Source organism: Manis pentadactyla, chromosome 4 (genome assembly GCF_030020395.1).
Source record: "Manis pentadactyla isolate mManPen7 chromosome 4, mManPen7.hap1, whole genome shotgun sequence".
Classification (NCBI taxonomy): Eukaryota; Metazoa; Chordata; class Mammalia; order Pholidota; family Manidae; genus Manis; species Manis pentadactyla.
In genome coordinates, this window is record NC_080022.1 from 39328593 (window position 1) to 39345822 (window position 17230).

Genomic DNA, 17230 nt, shown 5'->3' on the forward strand with positions numbered 1-17230 from the left:
TCATAATCTAGTAATAATCTGTTGCAGTTTTATTCTTGGTGTTGTTAGTGTTATTTATACTGTTGAGGTATTTTAATAAAATCAGCAACTATCAGTTTTAAGCTCCTACTATCTATCTACCAAACATCATGGCAGGCTCTTTACATACACTGTCTCATTTAATTTACATAGCACTCACATGAAATAATATTACTTTAATTTAACTGATCAAGAGTAAAACACCTCATATTTTTCAGTGTCATTGTATAAAACCAAATCTGTTTGAATCCATTGTTTGTGTTCTTTGTACTGTGATACGCTTCTTCTGTGTGAATTGTTGATTTTAGCCATGGCCAGGATGAAGTTTCATTGAGCCTGAAATCTTCAGGATGGAGACTAAAGAAGTAGCAAACTCTTGGAATTTTAAAGTCCAATTCAGACGTTTCATATATAAAAATGTGTGTGTGTGTGTGTGTGTGTGTGTGTGTTTAAGCTACGTTACTGCTTACAGGAATATAAGAAACACTTCATTGTTAAAAAAAAAAATTTTTTTTTTTAAATCTCCCATTTCATACCTCAAAGGACAATCTTTTTGTACACTCAGACAAAACAGGATTGATGAACTGAGAAAAACATTCAAACTAATAAATGGGCCTGTTTTGTTGTCTCACGTTGTTGCTGGAATGCAATTAATTCCTTTATGACTAGAGGTCTGAAACATTGTATTATATCCCATTTATTTGTGTGAAGTTTCAAAGTGGGGAAAAAGAAACAATTTATCTTAAAGTATGAACTTCTGAGTTATAAAACACTTCAAAGCAAGAAATTCAAGAAAAAGCATCTCATCCACTGCTGACAAAACTGTAAATTGCATTGAGTCTTCTGGCAACAATTTAGAAATATATATCAAGTTTGTAAAATATTCATATAATTTGTGTATCAATTACCCTCATAGGAATTTGTCCTAAGGAAGCAAAATGAAATGTGGGTAACATTCATACATAGAGATGTTCACTACAGTGTTATTTGTAACAACTAACAATGGAAAATAATCTTTATGACCAAGAGTGAGGAAATGATCCAAAAGTAAACAATTATTGTATGGCCTTGTTCATGAAGTTTTTAATGATAGAAAATTGCTTATGATACTGTTAGGTTTATTTAAAAGCAAAATATGTATATGTAATGGATTTAATTAAGCTTCAATGAATAAAATAGAAAATAAATAAGCCTAGAAGTAAATATGCCAAAAAGTTAATAGAATTTGTTTCTAGATAGTAAAATGATGTGTTTATGTGCATGTGTATGTGCGCTTTTTCTCTGCTTCTAATACTTATTTTCCAAATTTACTACATTAAGCATTGACTACTTTTAAAATCAGAAAGAGGATAAAATAAATGCAAAGAGACGAAAAGAATATAAAGGAAGGAAAACAGTTTAAATAGCCTAAGCATGCCATTTCATTTCCTCTTATTGGCTGAAGTTTTATCATGAGCATTTAAACAGGAAGATTTGCTTTCACATCACACAAGTATACTGCTGCCTCAATAATAAATTTCCACATAAGAACATTTAATACAGGTTTTCCAGTGAGAAAATTACTTTTCAATAAAGGTACCAGGATGTTTAGTTTTCATAGACTCTTGTAAATGTACTATGTAACATGTACTTTTGGGGGTTAAAATATCAGTCCTGGAAAATAGCACCATATGTTCCAAGCTTTCATCAGATCCTAAAAACATCAAGGAAAGTAACCCCAAAGCTAGACCTGTTTATACAGTATATTTGATGCTGTGATTTTTAATATTCATTTAATGGAGTCAGCCTTTGATGACTAATATTTCTTTTGCCTGCTAGTACCAACTCCCGCTAAATAAGGTTCCTGAACTAGATTACATTCATGCAGGTCTCATTTTAACGGAAATTGGAGAGATGAAAAAGATTATAGGAAGAAACATTATAAAGACAGACCTCACAAGTCAAACTTAATAGTAAAACTATTATTTTTCATGTAGATATCCATGAAAACAAATATCCTGTGAGCTAGAGATATACATTCTATCTTCCCAGCAAATCTTTATGCCTTCTTGAGACAGATTTCTATAACTATATAATGTGATTACAGTTGGTGGAGCAATGGCCCATAGAAAGAGACTGATAAAGCATCAGGCTCCAGGAAGCCAGATAAACACGTTCATTTTTTCTAACTGTAACAAGGGTAGGATAGCACTGGATATGAAGATAGAACCCAGAGAGACAGAGCAAATATTGGTTCCTCCAACTTAAAAATGGCATCCATAAAACAGCACCAACTCTTAAGAGAATAATCCCTTGGAACACATCCATGTTACTTGTTTAATTGATATACATGACTGTAAAAGAGTCTCTATGACTTTTTTTTTTTTAGATAATTATTTTTTATTGAAGGGTAGTTGACACACAGTATTACATTACATTAGTTTCAGGTGTACAACACAGTGATTCAACATTTATATACATGATAATTCTAGGTACCAGCTATCACCATACCAAGTTGTTACAATATTTTGACTATATTCCTTATGCTATACCTTACATCCCGGTTACTTATTTATTTTACAATTGGAAGTGTGTACTTTTTTTTTGGTTGTTGTTGTTAGGGCATCTCTCATATTTATTGATCAAATGGTTGTTAACAACAATAAAATTCTGTATAGGGGAGTCAATGCTCAATGCACAATCATTAATCCACCCCAAGCCTAATTTTCATCAGTCTCCAATCTTCTGAAGCATAACGAACAAGTTCTTACATGGAGAACAAATTCTTACATAGTGAATAAGTTACATGGTGAACAGTACAAGGGCAGTCATCACAGAAACTTTTGGTTTTGCTCATGCATTATGAACTATAAACAGTCAGTTCAAATATGAATACACATTTGATTTTTATACTTGATTTATATGTGGATACCACATTTCTCTCTTTATTATTTTTAATAAAATGCTGAAGTGGTAGGTAGATACAACCTAAAGGTAGAAAACATAGTTTAGTGTTGTAAGAGAGCAAATGTAGATGATCAGGTGTGTGCCCGTAGACTATGTGTTAATCCAAGCTAGACAAGGGCAATAAAACATCCACATATGCAGAAGATTTCTCTCAGAACAGGGAGGGTGAGGTTCTAAGCCTCACCTCTGTTGATCCCCAATTTCTCACCTGATGACCCCCCTGCAACTGTGCCTGTCTTAGGTTGTTCCTCCCTTGAGGAATCTTACCTGTCTCTGGCTAACCAGTCATCTTCCGGGGCCATACAGGGAAATGTGAAGTTGGTAAGTGAGAGAGAAGCCTTATTGTTTGAAATGGTTAGCTTTTTATTTCTTTGCATATTTATGCCCTGTGGCTTCTATGCCCAGCATTTGTCTTGAGGTATCTTTACCACTTGGAGGAGTTATGATACTCGGTAAATTTGATATGAGGCACGAATTCTACTTAATAATTCGTTGTAATTAGGAAGGAAGAAGAAAAGCTATAGAAGTAGCAGGCGGAAGAAAACATGGGAAGATTGATTATTTCTTTGAAGAGTCTCTATGACTTTAACATGTAATCTAAAAATTATAACACTCTGGAAGAGACATTTGAAACAACAAAAATAATGTATCTATAAGCAAACTAGAAGAGAAAAGAACAAGAACTTTGAAATATGTGAACAATTTGTCCAAAAACTATTCCAGGTAGCATATTCAAGAAACACACTTTTCCTAACTCTCTAGTCATCCTACCCCAAACCCCTCCTCCTGAGCATAGGAGCATATACAAAACAGAGAATATTAAAATGAAAGAAATCCTGGGCTAGGGATTTATTGTGGCCCAATGTTAAAAAATACTATAATTTCAGAGCTTTCATTAAGTCTCTATTTAGCAAAGGATATAATGCAGATAGATGATTTTGTTGTTTGAAAAGTAACAGGTCCCATTTCTTAGAAGTTAATGGATTCCTGCATGCAGTAGGCAAGCTAACGATGTACATATGCTGTGCATAAAGAGGAAAAGAGTAATCCCCTTTGTGAGTTTAGAAATCCTGGCAAATTATACTACTTGTAAGGAAATGTCTCCCTTTCTTCATATGAATTGACTATACTGCCCCAGAATTGATGCCTGTTTTTCAGTGGTATGTTTATGTGACAGCTGTAAAATATTGATACAAGACAGGAACACTAACAGAAGAATGAGAGTTTATATGTTTACCTCATGATAGCACAGAGATCTTCATAAGTGATGACCCAAACTTGTAGTGCCAAGACTCAGTCTTGTACATGTGGCTAAAGCCTTCTGTTATGAGTTAGAGTCTCAAGACACAGAAACATAGACTATGGAAAATACACTTTGAGGATATTGATTGTCTTGGTGGAACAAGAGGGACAATCTTAGGGTCAGGTGAAACACTGTAGGTAAAATGTAGATTTTCCTAAGGTGGATAGAGGACAGGAATATTGTTATTCTTAGTATGAAAAGCTGAAAAAGGAATTTTCTCATGGGACAATAAGTAAAACCAAGAAACAAAACTAGGAACTGAAGTTTGTCCTTGAGCAGCTCTCTACATGAGGTTTAACTTTTTCTCACTTGTCCTAAAAGCTGAGCTAAGTCAGAGTTAACTAACAATGCTCTCCCATATATTTAATTCCTTCCAGTTAGCCCCTAAACTTCAGTAGATATATATATATACATACACCCACTCATATGTCAGTGTTATTAAAGAGAATGAAGAGAATCAGTACGAAAAAGTTAAGTGGCTGTTCCTGCACCATTCTTCTGCTGAAGCCAGCATGCCAGAGACAGCACTGTGTCAAGGAAAACCCAGCGTTCCTAATTCCAGACACTGATCACTGCCTGACATGTGACTCAAGTTGAAGTTAAGAGAAATGGAGAGAAGTAAGCAACCAAGGGAAACAGCAAACAAGATGGACTGAAGGGAAAATTAAACAAACTACTCACTTTTCTCCCAAATATATTACAAAAAGATGATCCCGAAAGAAGAAAGTGGATGTTATGTTATAGGGTTATGCTTTCATCTAGTTAAAAGGAACATATCCTGTATATGTACAAAATGTGTTCAGACTCTTCCATGATCAGCTATCTTAACATAACAGAATGAATGCTGATTTCTTAAGATTTGCTTTTCATTAAAGTTTGTTTGAAGAATATTTATTTAGATTTCTCTATTTTTATCAATACTCTCAATTAAGACATATTTGAGCAGGATTTTAAAAATATACACTGTTAGAAAATGTAGAAGAAAAAACTGTAGTTAAAGACAAATTAATACAACTACAATAAAAGTTACTACACAGAAAAACAAGCAAAAAAGTTTTCCAGAATAATTAGATTGGGCTATAAAATTGGCTGAGTAATCCAGAAGCCAAAGCAAAGAGAAAATAGGATGAGTTACAAGAATTCTATTGTTTTTAAGATAAATATCTGGGTATATAGGACAAGAAAAGCTTTTTCTGAAATTGAGCCCTGTAACAAATGTCTTTCTGAGGTCTTTATGAAGAAATAACATAGAGACCAGAGCTCTATAATAAACATAATAGCAAATCACTTCCAATGGTTCTTTATAGTGTCCCTCAAGGAAGCCCAGCACACCATGCTAATGCTTCAATCAGTAAAAAACACTCTCTGTTCTCAGATAGTCCATTTGTATTATTACATAACCATCAGATAAAAATTAGTGTATTTTACCTATTTCTCTACATCTCTTAAAACAAAACTATATCATTGTTATAGGTACATAAGAATACATGCCTAATACGGCCATTATTTTGACTTTCCTGAAATAAAACAAAAGCATAATCTTCTTAAGGAAACCACAATGAAGGTATTCACTATTTCCCTCACCTGTGATTCTTTCACGTTTTCAACAGTAAAGTTGAACCAGACTCGGAAGCGTGGATTACAGGTATCCGGCCTAATGAACAAATCATACTCAAACTCAGAGACCTGGTCCACCCGTCCAAGGTTACCTGGTAATAAAGATCAAGAGAACTGGGTTTTAATAGTAGTTCATGCAGCTCAATGACACATACATTTATATATGAATGAGCTCCGAGAGCAACATTTGTCATCATTCAGTACTTGTTCAGCATTCACAGTCTGTAAGGCTGCCAGCTTAGTGCAGCCCAGGGTAAGAGGAGGCGTTCGGCTAGCCCGGGCTGTGGTCCAAGCAGCTCTTCTATCTTTGTGACCCAGAAGATCCATTTTGTACTACAAGTGCCTTTAACACATTGGGATGTTCTATACAGCGTGTAGCAAACCCCAATAAATCAAGTAAGAATCACAAACAAATTTCAGTTTCATAGTTAAAAAAGCAAAAATGATACCTTATGTATTTTACATTAAGCTTATAGTACACGAACTACCTCTAATACATTTGATTTTATTCAATTCTCACAACAGAGCTATGCAGTTTTCACTGTTTCTGGAATATTACCGAACTTCTATCAGAACATGTTAAATAATATGTAAAATAGAATAAGATTTTTAAACAAAAATTAGTAGTAGTTGCTATATAAAAAATAATAATAGTAAGTTCACAAACAACTATGAAATTAATTTTCTCTACCAACAGAAGTAACAGTTACATCGAAAATATATAAACTTAAGTGACTTCCACTCTTTGTCTCTCCTCTCTCTGCTATTCTATTGAACAAGAAAATGCCCAAAATCTTAATAGTGGGATGGATAATAAATAAACTTATAAAAGCAAAAGGTTGGGTGAATTCTCAAACCAGATAATCAACAGTTTATTAAGAGTAAAGATGACCATGGACTATAGAGGAAAATAAAAAACTGAATGACAAGTCAGTATCATATTGCACCAGAACACAGCAATATCCTGCTTTAAAGTGAATTCTAGTGTGTCTTTCTCTACTTTCTCTGTTAATACTCAGAATTAAACTTTAATTTTTAAATTATTTCTTTTTTAAGTTCTAGTGGCACATCACTTGTTTTACTGAGCAACAATCATGTTGTCAATGGAGTACTAATCTGGGAAGCAGCAGATTTGAATTCTAGCTCAGTTGACACATTGTGCAACAATGTGTAAATGACTTACCCTCTTCTGCAAAACGAGAATATTGATTTATTTAACCTCTAAAGGTTTCTCTCAACATTCTTTGACTGCCTGATTCTAGGCTTAATCAAGTAGTGATCCAAAGAAATAAGATAACTTTTCCCCCAAAACTGCATCGATTAACCTTATTTATTGATCAATTTTGTCTGCTCTCATTAAAATTTGACCAGGAAAGCCAGACTTATTCCTACTTCCAGAGCAGAAAAATCAGTTACCTCCAGTTAAGTATACACATATTGACAAATAATGCATTGATAAGAAAGCATAAACATGAACTGATTAGGACCAAAAACTTCTATCTTAATTTTTATAGTTCCAACTACCTTCAGAATTCCTAAGGATATTCCTCAGTTAAATTGGTCTTTTCAACTACTATAATTTGAAAATATTAGACAGAACACTTATTACACGATGGCACTGAGCTTGGAATCAGAAGATCTAGGCTTAAGATTAAGCTGTCACTTACTGAGTGACCTTGAAAAATTCACTTCTTACAATATCTGTTCTCTCAATTATAAAGTAAGGATCATATTAATAGAAATATAAATATTTATCTTTATTAAATTACTATGAACATTAATTTTAATCAGTATATAATTAACATGAACATTAAGTTTTCAAAAGAAATTAACATTTTCTGAGAATTGATACATGCCAAATACTGTCCTACATGCTAGGTGTACTAACCTATTTAATTCTCAAAATTCATACACCTCAATGCAGAAAACTCAATTAAAAAATAGGCAGAGGACCTGAAGAGACATTTTTACAAAGAAGATATACAGAGAGCCAACAAATACATTATATGTGGAATCTAAAAACCAAAACAAACAAAATTAAACAGAAACAGACTCATAAATACAGAGAAATGGTGGTTGCCAGAGGAGACGGGGGTGGGTAGGTAGGTGAAATTGGTGAAGAGAATTAGGAGGTACAAAATTCCAGTTGTAAAAGAAATAAGTCATGGAGATTTAAATTACAACACAAGTAATATAGTCAATAACATTGTGATAATTTTGTATGGTGAAAGATGATAGCTAGATTTATCCTTGTTACCACTTTATAATGTATATAAATGTTCGATTACTATGTTGTACACATGAAATTAATATATTATATATCAACTATACTTCAATAGAAAAATGATACCTCGTTTTAATTATGGAACACTTGACATTTACAGAACTACACAATATGCATATTCTTTTCAAATGTACATGGTACATTTACCAAAATTGATCATATGCTGGTCCATAAAACAAGTCTAAACAAAGTTCAAAGGAATTTATATTACACTACATTTGTTCTTTTTCACAGTGATATTATTTTAAACTAAATTGCAATTAACATATGACAATAAAAATTTATGGGATATAGCTAAACTTATTCTAAGATGGAAATTCATAAATATATATATACACACATACACAGAAATGTAGGTGATTGGTTTTTCACTGATATACACATACGGTGGAAAATTAATGATCTAAGCTTTTATCATAAGAAGTTAAAAAAGAGCAATACTTTCAAACAAAAAAGATGGAAGAAAGAAATGATAAAGCATGAGAAATAATAAACATTTTTAAATGTACTCTATGGAAAATTTTAAATGTTTAAATCAGAGCAGATAATATAACCAATAATATTGTAATATATTAGTATGGTAGTAGGGGTAACTACACTTACCATGGTGAGCATTTAAAGATGTATATAACTATTGAATCACTATGTTGCACATATGAAATCAATATAATATTTTATATCAACAATATTCCAAAAGGCTTTTTAATTAAAAATAAATAAATAAAATGTGCAAACTTGGTTCTTTGAAAAAGACTGTTAGTACTAAGACACTCCAGCAAAGCTCATCCAAGACAAAGAGAAAGAAAACATATACTGTTAGTATGAATAATCAAAATAGTACTATAGATCCTTTATAAATCAAAAGAAAAAATACACAATGAACATATAGTGAACTATTTATCCTAAAACGTTTGAAATATAATTGAAATGAACAATTTCTTATAAAAACAATTTACTTAAACAGATACAGGAAGCAATTTAAAAGGTGAATTATCAATAACTGTTAAGTGAACAATATCCTTAACTTAAAGCATTCCTGCAAAGAAATTCCAGTCCCAGATGGTTTCACTTCTGAACACTTAAGAACTTAACAAGAAAGAGTCAATTTCAAATAAACTCTTCCATAGGAAAAAAAGGAAGCATTGCTCATTTATGAAGCAAGGATAAAATTAATTAAAAAAACATGACAAGAATATTACAAAAAATGAAACATAGAGGTGAATTTCTTTTATAAGTCTAGATGTAAAATACTAAATGAAATACTAGCTAATGGTTTCTAAGCATGTATACAAGATATGACAGATCATGATTACTTGTGATTAATACAAAAATGCAAGGTTGCCTTAACTTTTAAAAATCATCAATCCAAATAACTGCACTAGTGGGATGAGGATTTAATAATGGGTGTAAGTGATGAATCACTGGGCTGTATACTGGAAACCAATTTAATATTGTATATTAACTACACTTCCACTTAAAAAATCACATTAACAAATTAAAGAATAAATATGTGATCACCTCAATAAAAGTAAAAATATTTGATTAAAACAACATCTCTACTTTTGGCTCAGCTATATTAGAGTAATTGTTAAGAGACTAGGCCCAATGTAAAGAAATTACAAAGTTGGTGGAGGGCAGAGCCAAGATGGCGGCATGAGTAGGACACTGGGAATCTCCTCACAAAAACATATATATTTTTGAAAATACAACTAATCCTAAAAGAGAGACCAGAAGACACAGGACAACAGCCAGACTACATCCACACCTGCGAGAACCCAGCGCCTGGTGAAAGGGGTAAGATACAGGCCCCGGCCTGGAGGGGCCTGAGCGCCCCTCACCCCAGCTCCCGGTGGGAGGAGAGGAATCGGAGCAGGGAGGGAGAGGGAGCCCAGGACTGCTAAACACCCAGCCCGAGCCATCTGCACCGGAGCACAGACACAGTGCATGCGTGGAGTGCTGGAAACTAGGGAAACAGGACAGCAAGACCTTGGAGCGGGTCCCAAAGCCGGCGCCCCTGTGACAAAGAAAAGAGAGTGCTTTTTGAAAGTCTTAAAGGGACAGAGATGCCACAGCTCAATGGAAGCATCCCGGGTCACAGTCCAGCAGCTGGAAATTCCAGGGAACTCCGGGCGCACTAACCTCCTGGGCAACAGCTCTGAGACCCCTCACGGAGGTAAACAGCCAAACAGCCCCCCATCCATTACTCCTCCAGGGCCCTGCCATAGTACAGCAGGAGCCTGAGGCTGGCCACGCCCACAGCAAGGGAGCTTCCTCCATTCTGGCCAGGCAAGATACAGAGACCCAGTCTACATAGAAATGCCCAAAACAAGCCACTAGGGGTCGCAGTTGTCCCAGTAAAGAAAGGCCAGGAACAAGTGGAAAGCCTTAGCTCTCCCAGCTGACAGAAATCCAATAGCTCACCACTGCACATATCAACATGAAAAGGCAAAAAAATTTGATCCAGAAAAGACTAACCCAGACAGCTTCAACATCGTCTACATCTTCCCCTGAGAAGGAACCTGGGGAGATAGATCTAACCAGTCTTCCTGAAAAAGAATTCAAAACAAAAGTCATAACCATGCTGATGGACTTGCAGAAAAATATGCAATAACTAAGGAGGGAGAATACAGAAATAAAACAAGTTCTGGAAGGACTTCAAAACAGAATGGAAGAGATGCAAGAGACTGTTAATGGACTAGAAAACAGAGAACAGGAATGCAGAGAAACTGATGCAGAGAGAGATAAAAGGATCTCCAAGAATGAAAGAATTTTAAGAGAACTGGGTACCAAACACAATGGAACAATATGCACATTATAGGGGTACCAGAAGAAGAAGAGAGAGAAAAAGGGAAAGAAAGTGTCTTTGAAGAAATAATTGCTGAGAACTTCCATAAACTAGGGGAGGAAATGGCCTCTCAGACTACACAGGTACACAGAACTCCCATGACAAGGAATCAAAGGAGGGTAACACCAAGACACATAATAATTAAAATGGCAAAGATCAAAGACAAGAACAAAGTATTAAAGGTAGCCAGAGAGAAAAAAATGGTCACCTACAAAGGAAAACCCATCAGGCTATCATCAGACTTCTCAACAGAAACACTACAGGCCAGAAGAGAATGGCATGATATACTTAATGCAATGAAACAGAAGGGCCTCTAACCAAGATTACTGTATCCAGCACTATTATCATTAAAATATGAAGGAGGGATTAAACAATTCCCAGACAAGCAAAAGTAGAGGGAATTTGCCTCCCACAAACCACCTCTACAGGGCATCTTACAGGGACGGCTCTAGATGGGAGCACTCCTAAAAAGAGGACAGAACAAAACACCCAACATATGAAGAAGGGAGGAGGAGGAATAAGAAGGGGGAGAAATAAAGAATCATCAGACCGTGCTCATAATAGCTTAATAAGCAAGTTAAGTTAGACAGTAAGATAGTAAAGAAGATAACCTTGAACCTTTGGTAACCACAAACTTAAAGCCTGCAATGGCAATAAGTACATACTTTCAATAATCACCCTAAATGTAAATGGACTGAATGCACCAATCAAAAGACACAGAGTAATAGAATGGATAAAAAAGCAAGACCCATCCATATGCTGCTGACAAGAGCCTCACATCAAACCCAAAGACATGCACAGACTAAAAGTCAAGGGATGGAAAAAGATATTTCATGCAAACAACAGAGAGAAAAAAGCAGGTGTTGCAATACTACTATCAGACAAAATAGACTTCAAAATAAAGAAAGTAACAAAAGGTAAAGAAGGACATTACATAATGATAAAGGGCTCAGTCCAACAAGAAGATATAACCATTATAAATATATATGAACCCAATAAAGGAGCACCAACATATGTGAAACAAATACTAACAGAATTGAAGGAGGAAATAGAATGCAATGCATTCATTCTAGGAGACTTCAACACACCACTCACTCCAGAGGACAGATCCACCAGACAGAAAATAAGTAAGGACACAGAAGCACTGAACAACACACTAGAACAGATGGACCTAATAGACATCTACAGAACTCTACATCCAAAAGCAACAGAATACACATTCTTCTCAAGTGCACATGGAACATTCTCCAGAATAGACCACATACTAGGACACAAAAAGAGCCTCAGTAAATTCCAAAAGATTGAAATCCTACCAACTAACTTTTTAGACCACAGAGGCATAAAACTAGAAATAAACTGCACAAAGAAAGCAAAAAGTCTCACAAACACATGGAGGCTTAACAACACGCTCCTAAATAATCAATGGAAAAATGACCAAATCAAAATGGAGATCCAGCAATATATGGAAACAAACGACAACAACACAAAGCCCCAACTACTGTGGGATACAGCAAAAGCAGTCTTAAGAGGAAAATATATAGCAATCCAGGCATATTTAAAAAAGGAAGAACAATCCCAAATGAATGGTCTAATGTCACAATTATGGAAATTGGAAAAAGAAAAACAAATGAGGCCTAAGGTCAGCAGAAGGAGGGACATAATAAAGATCAGAGAAGAAATAAATAAAATTGAGAAGAATAAAATAATAGAAAAAATCAACGAAACCATGAGCTGGTTCTTTGAGAAAATAAACAAAATAGATAAGCCTCTAGCCAGACTTATTAAGAGGAAAAGAGAGTCAACACAAATCAACAGATTCAGAAATGAGAAAGGAAAAATCACGACGGACCCCACAGAAATACAAAGAATTATTGGAGACTACTATGAAAACCTATATGCTAACAAGCTGGGAAACCTAGGAGAAATGGACAACTTCCTAGAAAAATAAAACCTTCCAAGACTGACCCAGAAAGAAACAGAAAATCTAAACAGATCAATTACCAGCAACGAAATTGAAGTGGTAATCAAAAAACTACCAAAGAACATAACACCCGGGCCAGATGGATTTACCTTGTAATTTTATCAGACATACAGTGAAGATATAACACCCATTCTCTTTAAAGTTTTCCAAAATATAGAAGAGGAGGGAATACTCCCAAACTCATTCTATGAAGCCAACATCACCCTAATACCAAAACCAGGCAAAGACCCCACCGAGAAAGAAAACTACAGACCAATATCCCTGATGAACGTAGATGTAAAAATACTCAACAAATATGAGCAAACTGAATTCAAAAATACATCAAAAGGATCGTACACCATGACCAAGTGGGATTCATCCCAGGGATGCAAGGATGGTACAACATTCAAAAATCCATCAACATCATCCACCATATCAACAAAGACAAAAACCACATGATCATGTCCATAGATGCTGAAAAAGCATTCAATAAAATTCAACATCCATTCATGATAAAAACTCTCAACAAAATGGGTATAGAGGGCAAGTACCTCAACATAATAAAGGCCATATATGATAAACCCACAGCCAACATCATACTGAACAGCGAGAAGCTGAAAGTTTTTCAAGATCAGGAACAAGACAGGGATGCCCACTATCCACACTGTTATTCAACATAGTACTGGAGGTACTAGCCACGGCAATTAGACAAAACAAAGAAATACAAGGAATCCAGATTGGTAAAGAAAAAGTTAAACTGGCACTATTTGCAGATGACATGATATTGTACATAGAAGACCCTAAAGACTCCACTTCAAAACTACTAGAGCTAATATAGGAATTCAGCAAAGTTGCAGGATACAAAATACACACACAAAAATCTGTGGCTTTCCTATACACTAACAATAAACTAATAGAAAGAGAAATCAGGAAGACAATTCCATTCACAATAGCATCAAAAAGAATAAAATACCTAGGAATAAACCTAACCAAGGAAGTGAAAGACCTATACCCTGAAAACTATAAGACACTCTTAAGAGAAATTAAAGAGGTCACTAACAAATGGAAACTCATCCCATGCTCTTGGCTAGGAAGAAATAATATCTTCAAAATGGCCATCCTGCCCAAAGCAATATACAGATTCGATGCAATCCCTATCAAATTACCAACAGCTGTCTTCAATGAACCGGAACAAATAGTTCAAAAATTCATATGGAAACACCAAAGACCCTGAATAGCTAAAGCAATCCTGAGAAGGAAGAATAAAGTTGGGGGGATCTCGCTCCCCAACTTCAAGCTCTACTACAAAGCCACAGTAATCAAGACAATTTGGTATTGGCACAAGAACAGAGCCACAGACCAATGGAACAGAATAGAGACTCCAAACATTAACCCAAACATATATGGTCAACTAATATTCAATAAAGGGGCCATGGACATACAATGGGGAAATGACAGTCTCTTCAACAGATGGTGCTGGCAAAACTGGACAGCTACGTGTAAGAGAAGGAAACTGGATCACTGTCTAACCCCATACACAAAAGTAAATTCGAAATGGATCAAAGACTTGAATGTAAGTCATGAAACCATAAAACTCTTAGAAAAAAACATAGGCAAAAATCTCTTAGACGTAAACATGAGTGACCTCTTCTTGAACATATCTCCCCGGGCAAGGGAAACAAAAGCAAAAATGAACAAATGGGACTATATCAAGCTAAAAAGCTTCTGAACAGCAAAGGACACCATCAATAGAACAAAAGGTACCTACAGTATGGGAGAATATATTCGAAAATGACAGATCCGATAAAGGGTTGACATCCAAAATATTTAAAGAGCTCACACACCTCAACAAACAAAAAGCAAATAATCCAATTAAAAAATGGGCAGAGGAGCTGAATAGACAGTTCTCAAAGAAGAAATTCAGATGGCCAACAGACATATGAAAAGATGCTCCACATCACTTGTCATCAGAAAAATGCAAATTAAAACCACAATGAGATATCATCTCACACCAGTAAGGATGGCTGCGATCCAAAAGACAAACAACAACAAATGTTGGCGAGGCTGTGGAGAAAGGGGAACCCTCCTACACTACTGGTGGGAATGTAAATTAGTTCAACCATTGTGGAAAGCAGTATGGAGGTTCCTCAAAATGCTCAAAATAGAAATGTCATTTGACCCAGGAATCCCACTTCTAGGAATTTACCCTAAGAATGCAGCACTCCAGTTTGAAAAAGACAGATGTACCCCTATGTTTATCGCTGCACTATTTACAATAGCCAAGAAATGGAAGCAATCTAAATGTCCATCAGTGGATGAATGGATAAAGAAGATGTGGTACATATACACAATGGAATATTACTCAGCCATAAGAAAAAAACAAATTCTACCATTCACAACAACATGGATGGAGCTAGAGGGTATTATGCTCAGTGAAATAAGCCAGGTGGAGAAAGGCAAGTACCAAATGATTTCACTCATATGTGGATTATAAGAACAAAAGAAAACTGAAGGAACAAAACAGCAGCAGAAGCACAGAACCCAAGAATGGACTAATAGTTACCAAAGGGAAAGGGACTGGGGAGGATGGGTGGGAAGGGAGGGATAAGGGTGGGAAGAAAAGAAAGGGGACATTACGATTAGCATGTATAGTGTTGAGGGGGCATGGGGACGGCTGTGCAACACAGAGAAGACAAGTAGTGATTTTACATCATCTTATTATGTTGATGGACAGTGACTGTGAATGGGGATGTGGGGGGGACTTGGTGAAGGGGGAGCCTAGTAAACATAATGTCCTTTAAAAAAAAAGAAAAAAAAACAATTACAAAGCTGGTAAAATAAATGAAACAGCTGTTTTCAAATAGAAAATAAACAACATGATTTAGTAATCTCTGAGGAAATACAGTAAAATGATGAGCTCGCAAAAAAACGCTAACTATTGACCATGGGAAGAATTTCCAACTATGGAAGGAAACCAGTGCCTAACCAGACTAAATAGATCCCATGGGTTGATTACACAGAAATCAAATTTGAGGCTATGGAAGCAGCTGAAATATGTGCATTAGGACATCAGAAAAGAGGAAATTATAATGGTGGTGGTGATAGTGAGGGATAACCCAGAAAACTCTAGGATCATTTCCTGTAAGTCTGCACCTGAGGGCTATGCAGAACATTCATAGAGTAAAACTACATTAGATTAATCAAAGAGAACTTACTAGTGTTCAAAGAAAAACAGATATAGTAGACACAAAGCAATGCTGGATGGACGGGTGTTGGCTGCCCAGTATAGCCAGAGTAGAAATTTTAAGATCTCAGGCATAACACCCAGTTGAGATACCAAAGGGACATACTTTAGAAAAAACTATCTTATATCTTCCCTAATTAGGCTGAAGCCAAACCGTGATGAAATATCCATGAGAAACAAGTTTGGACCCAAGTTGGAGTAGTTTGGAAATATCTAGAGATGCTGGCAGATCTATCTCAAAATATGACAGCATGCCTACATAAGTTTAAGATGATACATCTTGAAGTGTTAAGTATTGAACTGCCTTCTACAATATACTTCAGAATCCATTCTAAAATAAATGTGTCATCCATTCTGTTGATTGTACAATCAATAGTTATTAGACATTCAAAGAAAATATAAATATATATAACCCATAATCAGAAGGTTAGAGGTAAATAATTTATGTAAATCCATTCTAAGCACTGAGATCAGATGAACTATTTAGAACACAAAAATCTTTAAATTGGCTATTATAAATACAGTGAAAAAAATGAAAGGAAAACATATTTAAAAAATTAAAGAAAAATGTAATTTTCATGTGTGGACAAGGAAATTCATCAGAGAAACGGAAACTTTTTAAAGGACCAAATAAAAATTCTATAACCAAAATGCACAATAACTAAAATGAAAAGGTTACTTGAATGGGCTTAACACCAGATTACAGATGGTAGAGAAAGAGTCAGTGAATGTGAAGATGGATCAATAAAATGGAAACAAAATTATCAGAGCCCCTAAACTTTATGGAATAATAACAAAGGGTATAATACATATGAAAAAGGAGTCTTAGAAGGAGAAAATAAAATGAACGGATGAAAGAAAAAAATTAATACTGCAAATATTTCCCAAATATAATAAAAAACAATGACTTAGATACCTTAGAATCTCAGAAAACCTTATGCAGGATAAACTGAAAGAAAATTCAACCTAGGCACAAAATAATCAAACAGATAAAACCAAATATAAACAGAAAG

The 17230-nt window shown here is 35.0% G+C and overlaps 1 protein-coding gene across 2 annotated transcripts in view; it reads right to left on the reverse strand.

The window, feature by feature from the left end:
* Nucleotides 1-17230, reverse strand: part of AGBL4 (AGBL carboxypeptidase 4) — a 1371246-nt gene that overhangs the window by 1020452 nt on the left and 333564 nt on the right. For both annotated transcript variants that reach the window (XM_057500192.1, XM_036892951.2), the window contains exon 3: nucleotides 5852-5976. In XM_057500192.1, coding sequence (XP_057356175.1) covers nucleotides 5852-5976 — 125 coding nt within the window. The remainder of the gene's footprint in view (nucleotides 1-5851; nucleotides 5977-17230) is intronic.